This window comes from Gopherus evgoodei, chromosome 2 (assembly GCF_007399415.2).
Source record: "Gopherus evgoodei ecotype Sinaloan lineage chromosome 2, rGopEvg1_v1.p, whole genome shotgun sequence".
NCBI classification, from domain to species: domain Eukaryota; kingdom Metazoa; phylum Chordata; order Testudines; family Testudinidae; genus Gopherus; species Gopherus evgoodei.
Window position 1 is genome coordinate 172,946,043 of NC_044323.1, and position 12,281 is coordinate 172,958,323.

The 12,281-nt window shown below is 46.3% G+C and overlaps 1 protein-coding gene across 1 annotated transcript; it reads right to left on the reverse strand.

Annotated features, from left to right (window-relative positions):
• Window positions 1-9,578: 9,578 nt before the first annotated feature.
• Window positions 9,579-11,718, reverse strand: FOXC1 (forkhead box C1). Its single transcript, XM_030549532.1, has one exon. It carries the CDS (start codon window positions 11,716-11,718, stop codon window positions 10,126-10,128), a length of 1,593 nt encoding a protein of 530 aa, XP_030405392.1. The 3' UTR covers window positions 9,579-10,125.
• Window positions 11,719-12,281: the final 563 nt, after the last annotated feature.

Consider the following 12,281-nt stretch of genomic DNA (forward strand, 5'->3'; position numbering starts at 1 on the left):
ATACCAGTTAATGTATCTGTAGGCCATTCTCTTCTCCTCTCTTTACAGCTCGTCAGCGCAAGACTGCGGATGAGAGTGGAAGTCTTGCAGCCATAACTCAACCCCCTAGCTGAACGTTTGCAAATGCGTGTGTCTTAATTAGTGAACCCCGCTACAGGCTCTGTGTGTTGCGCTGTGCAGAAGTGTATTTTCACAGTTGCTGCTGCTCCTCTCTACTCACTGAGCGCCTCGCCTCTCCTTCCGCTCTTTCCAAGTTTCTCTGTCACTATAAAAAAACCTCTTTCAGAGCGCGTTACTCTTTGGGCGATCCCTACCACTGCACACAGCCAAGGTACAGACAGTAGCTAACGAGACCTAGCTGTGAGATGAAAATTAAAATATAACAATGCCCAGCTGGACCTTTTCTGGCGACATGTAAACATTTGCACCTGATAAAGCAGGAGAGCTCAGCACAAGCTCACAAGCCCCTTTCATCTCTGGAAAAGGAGAGTACAGGGCCTAGTTCTGATCTCTGATTGCCGGCTGAGTGATCAGATCAGAATCGGGGCCCAGCAGCGATCATGACACACAAACCTCTCTCAAAATTCCTTTTCATGGTACTGTTGTTCAGAAAAAAAAAGTTAGTGTTATAAGGTTAGAGGAGCCAGAGCCGAGGGGTATGGAGTTCTGCTGAGCTTTCCTTTAAAAAAAAAAAAATAAATAACTTCCCTGCATTGCAACCCTCAAAGAGGATTTACCCTATCAGCTAAAGGATATGTGATACTCCGGTGGGCACACACACAACTGCCGCCCAACCCCGCGAAACTAATAGGTGATTAGAAACGATGCTGAAGGCAGCCATGACTGAAGGGTGAGACGGATCGATTTTTTGAAGTGTGAGGTTTAAAAAAAAAAAAAAGGAAAGAAAGAAACCACTCAACCTTAGAGTCCCCTCGTGTTCCCGTGAAAATAAAGAGGACGCTTTTCTGGTGGAGACAGGAGCAGGTTCTGGCTCATCCTTTTGGCTTGTCACTGCGTCTGCGGGGGCCTGGAAAACTGACGATTCCCCACCACCCACCTCTGGGTGCCATAGGCTTAAGGCAGTGAAGGAAAGATCTCTAACAGTCCCTGGTCCTCGGCACGTTTACTACAGCCCTTCGGCAGCATCACAACTACTGGCCCGCTAGGTGAAGGGCTGCCCCCCCTCCCTTCACCTCTGACATTTCATTGGCGGAGCATTGTCTCCAGACACAACAAACCCAGAAAAGATCATTACAACAGGCAACGCTCCAACGTTTTGTCCTCTAAAGAAAAACATCAACAGCTACCTCCCAATTATTGGGGGGGGGGGGTTTGAAGAGAAGGAAAGAAAACTAGAGGGGAGGGAGAGGCAGCCTAAAGAGCTATATCTGCTTGCAACTTTCTAATTAAATAGTGTCACTTCCCTCCGCTGGTTACTTGGGAGGTAGGCGGCCCTTGGGAGAAAGTTGTATATTTTTGAAATTTGAAAAAAATATAAATTTCCATTATAGAGGCAATGTTTTAGAATTGTTGGTGGCGAGTATTTTAATAATTATATGTTGCGAGGAAAACTGTGGTCAGTGCTTTACTAAAAAATAATAGGGCACTTGCTTTTTTCTATCCCGGTGGCTGTTATCCTGCACTACAGTCCTGTGTTACTAGTGTTTCCATTTCATAAACTAACAACACTATTCAGAAGAAGGGGGAGGGGGGAATGTCCCTCCACTATCCTGCAGCTGCAGCCCTGTTTCATCTACTCAGGAAAAGCTCTAGCAGAACTTACATCAAAACCTAAACTCAGTACTAGGCAATCTTGCAGGCATCACCATTATTTAAATCATTATCTTCTGCTTTGGACGATATCAGTATTTTTACATTATCGTGCTATGAAAAAAAAACATTCTTTCCTTATTTCAAATATTTATTTTTAAAAAAATACACTCTGTGTCTTAGAGATGTTCTGGCAACTAAATCAATTCCAAGAAGCTTAGGGAGGTGGAGGGATTGCTTTGGTATTTGGTTTAAATCCAATGCTTGTGTTTTTACAGACATGCATTTTTAGTGATATGCCCTGTATATTCATATATAATACGTATAATAATATCCTGGACACAATCATGAGTGCAATAATTTGAATTTCTTTTATACTCCAGGAAATGCAGCTATTTTCAGAGTTAATGGCTCTAAATGTGTTGGTTTTCCTGCTTTCTTTCCCCAGAGGTAAAGGGGGAAGGGATTCTGTCTTTTTTTTTTTTTCCAAATTGTTGCTGAAATCAGTCTAAAGAAAGTTGAGCTGAACTCGGGGTAATATATTGAGCAGCCCCTTGACAGCTAAAGGTCAGGTGAAAGTCTCCAGCAGGTAAGTCTGGGGCCAACTGCCTGCCCAGAGCTCGCTCCCTGGCTCACAAATTGTTCCCTTCTGCCCACCCAAGTCGATTCAAGCTGTGTTTATTTAGGGGGCAAAAAAATTGCCGACCACCCAATTCCCATCCAGCCGGCGACCTATATGCTGTGGCCTTTGCAGGCAGAAGTGGCTGAGACATGCATTTGTTCTTTTGCACAAAACTAAAGACAAGTTGCAAAATAGAGAGCCCTCATGTCTGATTTGGGAAGACGACAGAGAGTAAATACGCACTATTTTCTTCCTGCTCTCCCCACTACTCTCCGGGGAAAACACTAGTCAGGATATAGGAAAATCCAGAGAGGGCCGCTGCACAAGGAGATCCCCGCAGCGATGAGCAGGAGTTCAGAGACAGGGCTACGCATTGAGCGTGTGCCCCGGCCTGCCTGGGCTGTTTTTTTCTCTGCAGCATTGCAGACCAGCTGCAGCTCTAGGAAGCTTTAAACCGGCGTGCGGGCCGCCCACGGAACAGGGAAACGCGGGTCTTGAGTAGCAATACGTGTGTTGGACATCGTTAACCCGCTTTCAGTCCAGAGGAAAGTGAGCGGGAGATCTCGCCTTTCTGGCAGGAACAAACTAATTGTTGTAGTCATTGTTACAGTTAATAAAGCAGGCATTGGAACTAGACTCCCTGGGCTGGAATGGCAGTGTCTCACCCCCACCACGCTGGGATGAAGCTGTGGGAGACATACCCAGAGCCTGGACGTATGTGCATAGGCATCGGTGCGTAAGCTCTCACCCGAGCACGCTATACAGCCGTTTAGAATGCCAGTTGCCCTCAGTCTCCCATAATATGCTCAATATGCCAGCAAATTTAAAGTCAGTCAGAGGAAAAAAAAGTCAAGTAAACACATTATATATAATATATATAATACAGAACAGAAGGTCTCCTCCTAGCAACTAATGGAATGTCTGGAAATAAATGTAACAAAAGAAAGAATGCTTCGCGCACGGCTTTTTGTTTCAGTGAGGCGCATATGGTCCATTTTCTTCAATTTTACACTCCTAATCGCTTTGCTAACGTTTGTCGTTTCAATCTTTCTTTAAAACAAACAAACAAACAAACAAAAAGACCCCAACCAACCCATAAGTGGGCCGTCCGCTCGTTTGTTAGTCCTCTACTGATTTTTCATAGGCAGAGGTGTGCTGAACTCGGTGGCGCCTGCACTACAGGCTGTGCAGTATATCCCCTTAAACGTCTCCCTCAGCTAGCTCCCCCCCCCCGCCAATCCCATTATTTCTAATCGGTTGCGCCGAATTCTGCTTTCCGTTTACACTGACATGACACTGATGGAAAACTGGGCCCAGCAGCTCAAACGGCCTTTGTCAAATGGATCGAGCAAATATAAAAACGGAACCTAGCACAACTCACCCATGCTAAAACCAGGACAGCTCATACAAAATTATGTTAATAGTTAAAGGAAAACAAGGGTGGGAGGGAGTGGAGGTTTTCTTTTGTTTTAAAGAAAACAAAAACAGAGCAGTGTCTCCACCAGCAAGCCAAGAAATCTTAACATTCACATGATTTGTGGAGGGTTTTGTTTTGTCCAGTGGGCCATTAAAAAAATTATAACAGGATTTTTCTCCTTTATATCAATCACTGAACTGTTCTTCACGATCCCTGATAAGCCCCCCTCCAGTCTTCTAACCCCACAAATCATCACGCTTTGGTTCATTAAGACTTATCTTCCCCAGGAACCTGCAATTAATACACTTCTAACACAGCCAGACTTTCTTCTACTAGAGAGTTGCAAGCTCCTACCACACGGTTCCTCACCCTTTTAGCCCCCACTGAATAAAGGACCCACCGGAGTAAAGATGGGTAAGACTGGGCTCAGAGGTGCTAATACCCGAAGAGCTGGGATTTTAGAACTGGCAGGCCTAGCCTTCCACCCCTCTCCCACTCATCTAGCGATTGCTTGATTAAATTAGACTCCACTTGATAAAAACAATAGCTCATTAACTCTTCTCTCCTCCGGTGTGTTGTGAAATGGTGACATCCTCTCCCTTGACCTCCCTCTCCCTTTCTGTCTTTCTACCCTCCTGAAAAATGATGCCGCAGCTCTGATTGAATTTTATTCCTTCCTGGCCTGGCCGGCTTTTACGGCACGAGACATCATCAATCGCGACCTAACGCGACGTTTGTTTATGACTTTGGAAAGGAGAGAATGGCTTTATGAGCCGGATCAGAATTAAAGCTGGAGGGACAAAATTCATCCCATCACCGCGCTACCTGTGTGCGCATTTGCCAGCACATTAAAACACTCCTGAGCTTCAGCCTCTGCAAACACACAAACAGCTGGTGTGAGCGGCGAGAGCGAGAGGCTATTTCGAATAGCGACAGATAAATGATCGAGGAAGATTCTGGGACAGCACAGAAAATGGTCCTATTCCACTACAGCTGTTACTCCAGCCAGGAAAAAGGTGAGCGGTCGCCTTAGGCTTTTTCATATATACAAAGCTCTTGGTCAGCTGGTTTCTCGCGCCCGCCCTGATAAAGCCATATCCTAGTGCCATCTCTGTCACTCACACACACACAAACATATGCTTCAAGCACCTACCAAGAATCGCAAAATTTATTTGACCCACTTATTTTATTAATGAAGTCGGCTTAAAAATAAGAAGTTAAGAACCCGACATTGGACTGAACAGTAACGAACCTTAAAGAGAACAAAACTGAACCAACTAAAACAATGGGGAAATTTTAAATGAAAAGTTCCTCCTTCTAAAAAAAAAAAAATCAATGAAATCTGGATAAACCTGGAGGGCACGCTGTGACTCAATACACAGCCATGGGAGCAAGTATTTCTAACAGTCATGTAAACACGCTCTCACTCACACCTACATATGGCACATATGCTGTCTTGTTCAATGCATAACTAGCGTCCAGGTGTTATCCGGAACAATACACTGTTTCCTATAGCCTAATGCTAAGTAACTGGTTACGTTAAAAATATTAGCCACAAAATATGAGCCCAGGTTAGAACGTGTAACTTGAAACACACGAAATAACTGAAGTCTTGAGGTGGCTTTCCATAAACAGAATGTTCGCTTAATTCAGCTTTAGCATTGGGGGGGGGGAGAAGGGATGAGAGAACAAAGGAAAAGAGAGATTGTTGCTGGAGCAAAAAAGGATTTGAATAAGATGTGAACCACAAGGGTTACTAATAACACGCGAAGATTATGACGCTGAAGTCCACATATGGAAAAAAATATTCTCAAACTTCCTTTGAAACATTTTCTGAACTTCGTGAGTATTCAGTAAAGCCTTGAGATAATGTTAACAAATATATTGCATCCTGAACAAAAATATACCCTCCAGTTTAGTTTTACTCTTACCTGGCATGTGTGGGTAAATAAATGTAAATATGTTCAACAAGGCTTTTAAATTATTTAAATACGCCATTTCTCTATGTGAAAAATATACAAACTTTTTTTTTTAAAGATGAGAGGGAAATTATCTAGGAAAGGAGCATTTTCACTTTCTATTTAATGGCATTTAAAATTAATTTTGGTTTCGTTTAACTGATGGATTAGGAAATAATCATAGTTAATCAGTTAAAATACAATATTATCTAGGGTCAAAAAACAAGAACAATTTTTCCCCGAGAGAAAAGCAAGTAGTTAAGAGTGGTTTCAAATTTAGTATTAACTTAAAAATACTGACACGAACATTGAGCTAACCATTTACCTACTCAACCCCACTGAAGTTAATGCAGGTACCCAGGATGTATGTCAGTGCAGAATATGGCCCACTCTGTTTGAAGGATAACACCACGGATGCAAGGGGTTCATAGATGCGTCTTTCATCAGCTTCACTGGATCCAGTTCCTCCCAAATTCATTACAGGGTTTGATACTCATCTCTACTCGAGCTTGTGTCAGACCCATCGCTACTGGGTGGTTATCGTGTTTAATAAGAATGTATGGTTTGCTTTTCCTATTTCTCACGGGGTGGGGGGAAGGGAAATAATCTATTATTGGTTGAATGAACGTCAAGGGTGATCGCTTGTTCTGAGCTGGGCTCCCTCTCTGAACTGTTGGAAGTTTATGTCCTAAAGGCAAGATGTTTGCCTACAAGGAGGGAAACGCAGCAAACTGCAAAGAAGAACCTCTGTCAACATTTGCCAGAATCCAGAAACTTTCCTAACAAAGATTCCCAATCGTCTCCGAGCCTTTTAGCCTTTACCAGCAGCAACGTAGCATAGGCCAAAAGCAACTTTTTACTTCCCTGCCTCCCTCTCATCGTTATTCTAAATGTTAGGTTGAAAGCTGTATCAGAACAGCTGATCAACTGTAGGAGAGCATCTAATTATATTACCTAGCTGTCTATGGAGGTAACCTTTGCCAATTTGCTCTGAGTCACTGTCTACCACGGAGACTCTAAGCACCCACTAATATTATTTACATTCTCATTTACTGCGCTTTACAAAAAGTGTGTGGCTAGCAAATGCACCTCTTCCTTCCTAAACGAAATGAGGGAGAGCCATTTGCCTTAGCGTTGTAGCAACACCGCCAGCGCCTTGTATTTATTACAACTGCGCGCCGGCACACACAAATCAATGGAAATACCCGATAACTGACTGAGATGTTTTCATTTGCTACCATCTAATACACAACCAGGTCACACAGCCCAAAGAAGCAGCACAGAATAAACGTCTGAAACATCAGCTCCTGTTTTGTTTTTTTTTGTTTTTTTTTTCCTGTTTAAACGAAGGGGGGCTGCTAGGAACGCAAGGCAAAGTCCAACTATCTGTGAGGCGTGAAGACTGAAATGTCTCTGATTTCTCCACTTGTGGCTGTGCTACTCAGCCCACGTGTGTCTTCACAACAAAAGAAGGCGGCAATTGACGAGTAAATGGTTAATAACAACAGCTTGGATCAGGCAGGCTCAGCTCACAGAAGCCAGCAACGCCAGTTTTCAGAGACAGTGAGAGACATAGGCACAGTTCTGTTCACCAGGCGCTGGTGCTTAGCCACTCATGGGGCAAGCGGGTCGTCTCTGTTAGAGCCCCTGGGCTGCTTTGACAGTAGGAATAATTATCCTATGCTTGTTCAAACTCCCCCTCCGACTAACCCCGCTCGCAAACCAACGGGTGATTAAACAATCAATGCTAACACTGGTTTGCTGTGCTATGTATTCCCCCCTCAGCATTTTATTTTTGCAGACCGCTCAGACAATAACTCAAGACTTTGGAACCTAGTTTTAACCAACTAAAACAAGAGCAATCACAAGCAACAGAGTCTAACAAATGGCACGGACAATTATCTCGCTACAGTCTATAATTAACTTAATTAAATGGAAAAAGTCAAAGAAATTACCATACAGACAGCTCCATGGTAAACACAGTTTTGCTGCCGCCGCCATGCTTCTGATCTGTTTTTAAAACAGAAAGAGCTGAAAAGCTAGAGTAGAAATATCCCTCCGTTTCTAAGTAAGCCAAAGAATCTCTTCCTCCAAGGACTGATCTCATTCTGGTCAGCCTAGGCTACAAATATAAAAATATTTATGTCACGAAATAATCCGCACCTGTTTAAAGCCTTGGGGTGCTTAAACATCAAGCTACTCCCATCTAAAAATTAGTAAGCGTCACTTTCTCAGTCATAAAGTTAACAAGCCTAGGAATTTTGCTGTACAACACTTTGTATCGCTTCTGATGGGGAAAAATAAATGGCAAACAGATTAGATTGTTGCTGTGCTTTACAACAAACAAAACCTTTTTATCTCAATTTCATCTTTATCGACTAAACTAGATTGGGTAAATATATAAACAATAGCTGTTTAGAGCCAGTAAAGGATGGGGGGGAGGATAAGCGTGTCGGAGGCTATATTCAATATATTCCAAACCACTTTTATGCGAAAAAAAACCCGAACCGTTTATCCGAGCTGTATATAACATTTTCTGAATTTTAGATTATTGCTTTGGAGAGGCGACCCAGAAGCCACATAAAAAGATTTTACTGAAATTACCTTGTGTTTATTTACAGTGTAATCTTTAACAATGCAACGGCAATTACTGCTAAGTGTTGCCTTTAGATAAGAACGGCTGATAGGAAACTGTATTATCTAAAGCAAACTTTAGGCCCTAAATATCTGTAATCAAATAATCGTCTTCCAAAGTCTGACTGACAGGGCGGCTCATTCTAAGCTAATGAATTTATTACATTTTCTTAGTTATTTACAAAGGGAGAAGGTGATCCTGATTGCCCCTAAGATCTAATTGTAAATTGTCCAGAAGGCGAGATTCTTTATCTGACAAGGCATCACCCTCTGGAATAGTCATCTACCCTGGTATTTTCTTCTGAATTAAGAAAGAAAGAAATGGTGGGTCGGAAAGAAAAAAATAAGTAAGAACAACTCTCCCATACAAAGTCCTCCTAACATCATTTTTTTCAGAAGAGCAGCTAGTTATTTCCAACAAATCTGCAACGTTCTTTGTATAAAGAAAAAGAAAAAAAGGCAAAGCTTTGGGCTGAGGTTAGCAGGGAAGGGAAGGGATTCTTTTTTTTTAAATAACGGCTTAATTTTATAAAAGGATTAAAAATGTACTTTTAAAATGTATATTACATAACCTGTTTAGTGTGTGTGTGTGTATATATATATATATTAATTCTATAGAGCACAGATCTTTTATATTCTTTCATTACATTTAGAGATATTATAGAATGTCTCCTATATAAAATCTGTACTATGTCGATTAGATACAAGTATGAGTGTGTGTGTGTATACATACACAGACACACACACTACCCAGAGGGAAAATTGCATATATAGGAGACAGTATTTAAGATCTCTATAATAGAGGCATATATTAAATATAAAATATTGTAATACTATTATGTATGGTCAAATATTTCCCAGGTCCTGTCTAATCAGTGCTAAGAAAACGTGTTCGTGTATTTGCCAAGTTACATCTGCCATGGGAAAGTATTTTTTTTTCCTAGCGGATAAAGCAAGCTGACTAAGTGGAACATATTGCAGAAGAGAGTGAAAAAGGCCGAGCTGGCAGTTTCTAAGCGGTCGCTGGGATTTGTGCGGCGGGGAACGAGCTGTTCCATCGCCAACCTTAGCCATGAAGTCTTTGATTTAAAAAAAATGTATGAAAGTATCCAGACGTGTCAGGTATTCCAATTGAATGGTAATTTATTAATAAACAAACAATGCAATACCTCAGAATATTTTTCAAGAAAAAAATCGATAGAATAAGATTAATACAGTTTCCCTTTTTATATGTAATGAAAAAAATATCAACGTTTCAGGCAATTGTAATGTCCGTTTTCGGGGGGAAAACACTTTCTGGCGTTTGGTCCACAACATCCAACTACAAATTAAAAATAAATTACTATGTCGCAATTTACATTTTCAAACAAGTCCTTCGGGGGAGGGGGGGGAGGAGCTTGTAATCTATACTGCATATTTTTAGCCTCTTTTAAACACAGGGCACAATAATACCTTATGAGACGGGGGTGGGGGGAGAGTATTTCTCAAAAGCCATAAAAAACTTACGTGTTATTTGGAGTAACACTGTCCTTTTAACACACCAAGGCATGACTTAGTTTTTATTTATATTTGTTTTTGGGACTGTCTCTGTACAAACTACGTGAGAGTTCGCTCGGGGGCTTGCTGCTTGCAGGAGGCGGCTTGGTTTGGTAAAGAAACGATCTAGTCCTTGCTTGAAGGCTGGCCTGGTTGCTGTGTTGTGCGGGGTGGGGGCCTGCTGTGGGTCAGAACTTGCTGCAGTCATACACGAAGGCCCCCGAGGTGCGGTAGAGAGACTGGCCGGAGGGAAAGGCCATCTGACAGCTGCTGCTATTCCCGTTCACCGGCGAGTTATTCAAGCCCAGCCGCTGGGACTCGAACATCTCCCGCACCGCGTGGAAGTTCTGCTGCTGGCCTGGGTAGCCGGCGGCGCTGGCCAAGTGGCCCAGGTCTCCCGCCGCCGTGGCTTGGTTCAGGTACCAGGAGGCCAGGCGCCCCTGGTGCGCGGCGTGGTGCCCCTCCTGGTGGCCGGCCGCCGTGCTCAAGCTGCCGTGGCTCAGCGAGGAGGCGCTGCTGCTGCTGGGCAGGGTGTAGTCGGGCAGGGGGTCTTCCACCGGGCTGGCCGCGCTGCTGCCCAGGTGGCCGCCCCGCTCGCCTCCCCCGGCGGCGGCGGCCGCGGCGTACAGGCTCATGGCTTGCATGTTGCAGTGGTAGGTGCCCCCGGCCGCGGCCCCGCTGCCCGGGTTGGGGCCCTGGCTGCAGGGCGAGCTGTAGAGGGAGCCCTGGCCCGGGGAGTAGCTGCCGAGGGCCACCGCGGGGGGGATGCCGGTGCGGACCGAGGTGGCCGAGGAGGAGGCGGAGGAGGCGGCGAGGAGGCTGGAGCCGAGCTCGCTGGCGCCCTGGGGCGAGCCCCGCAGCGAGGTCATGATGTTGTCCACGCTGAAGCCTTGGCTGTGGTGCGGCTGGTGCTGCGGATCGGGCGCCTCCAGGCTGAGCGAGCGGCTGGAGGGGAGGCTGCTGCGGGGGCTGCTGCCGCTGGACAGGCTGCTGCTGCTGTCCGGGCTCTCGATCTTGGGCACGGCGCTGCTCAGGGCGGCTGCTCCCCCGCCGGGAGGCGAGCCGGCCTGCGGGGGGGACGCGGTGCCGTTCTCAGTCTTAATGTCCTGGATGCGGACCGGCGGCGGCTGCTGCGGGCCCGCCCCGCTCCCCGCCGCGCCCCCAGCCCCGCCGCCCTCCTGCTCGGCCTGCGGGTGCTGCCGGGGCTGGGGCTGCTCCTTGAGGTGCAGCCGGTCCTTCTCCTCCTTGTCCTTGACGGCGTCTTTCTTCTTGAAGCGCCGCCTCCGCCGCAGGAAGCTGCCGTTCTCGAACATGTTGTAGGAGTCCGGGTCCAGCGTCCAGTAGCTGCCCTTGCCCGGCTTCTTGTCGTCCCGGGGCACCTTGACGAAGCACTCGTTGAGCGAGAGGTTGTGGCGGATGCTGTTCTGCCAGCCCTGCTTGTTGTCCCGGTAGAAGGGGAAGCGCTCCATGATGAACTGGTAGATCCCGTTCAGGGTGATCTTCTTGTCCGGCGCGTTCTGGATGGCCATGGTGATGAGGGCGATGTAGCTGTAGGGGGGCTTCACCATATCCTTGGGCTGCGGCTGCGGGGTGTAAGGGCCGTAGGCTCTGGCCATGCCGGCCGGGTACTGCTCGTGGGCCGGGTGCGAGTACATGCTCATAGGGGCCGGCATGGCGGTGTAGCCCCCTCCCGCAGCGGCCCGGTAGTAGCTCTGCTCCCCGCCGAGGTAAGGCACGACTCCCAGCGAGTTGGGACTGGACACCGAGTAGCGAGCCTGCATGTCCTCCCGTCAGTTTCCCCCACCCTCCCCGCCGGACCAAACAACTTTCCCTCCCTCCCTCCCCCCCCAGCCCCTCCAGACCGAGGTCCAGCCGGCGATCAGTCACCCCCCCGGCCTCGCACAAACGGAGGGGGTGGAAAAAAGCCTCCTCTTCTTCGGCCGGTAAAAGGCACCAGCAAAAGCGCCGCACTCCACACCAGTACTCGCCGCGGAGAAAGCCACTTCCAAATGCCAAAACAAACGCCCTGGGCCGAGCGGCTCCCAGTGCCTGGTTCCACCGCGATCGGTAACAAGTTGTCTCTGCCCAGGAGGGGACAACAGTAGTTGTTTCTTTCTAAGGGGAATTTACAAATATCCACCTTCCAGGTCCACCGTTGTCAACTTGGGTTTGGGTGGGTGTTTTTTTTCAGTCTCTTTTTCGGTCGCAGGCAGCTTTGGGAAGCATTGGAAAAACTTCTGAACTTTTGAGCATCCGTCACCAAGGCGAGGACTTTTTTACGCACTTACTGTTTTTTTCTCCTCCGGCTGCGGAGCTCCGCCCTGCCGAGGCCGGGCGGCCAATG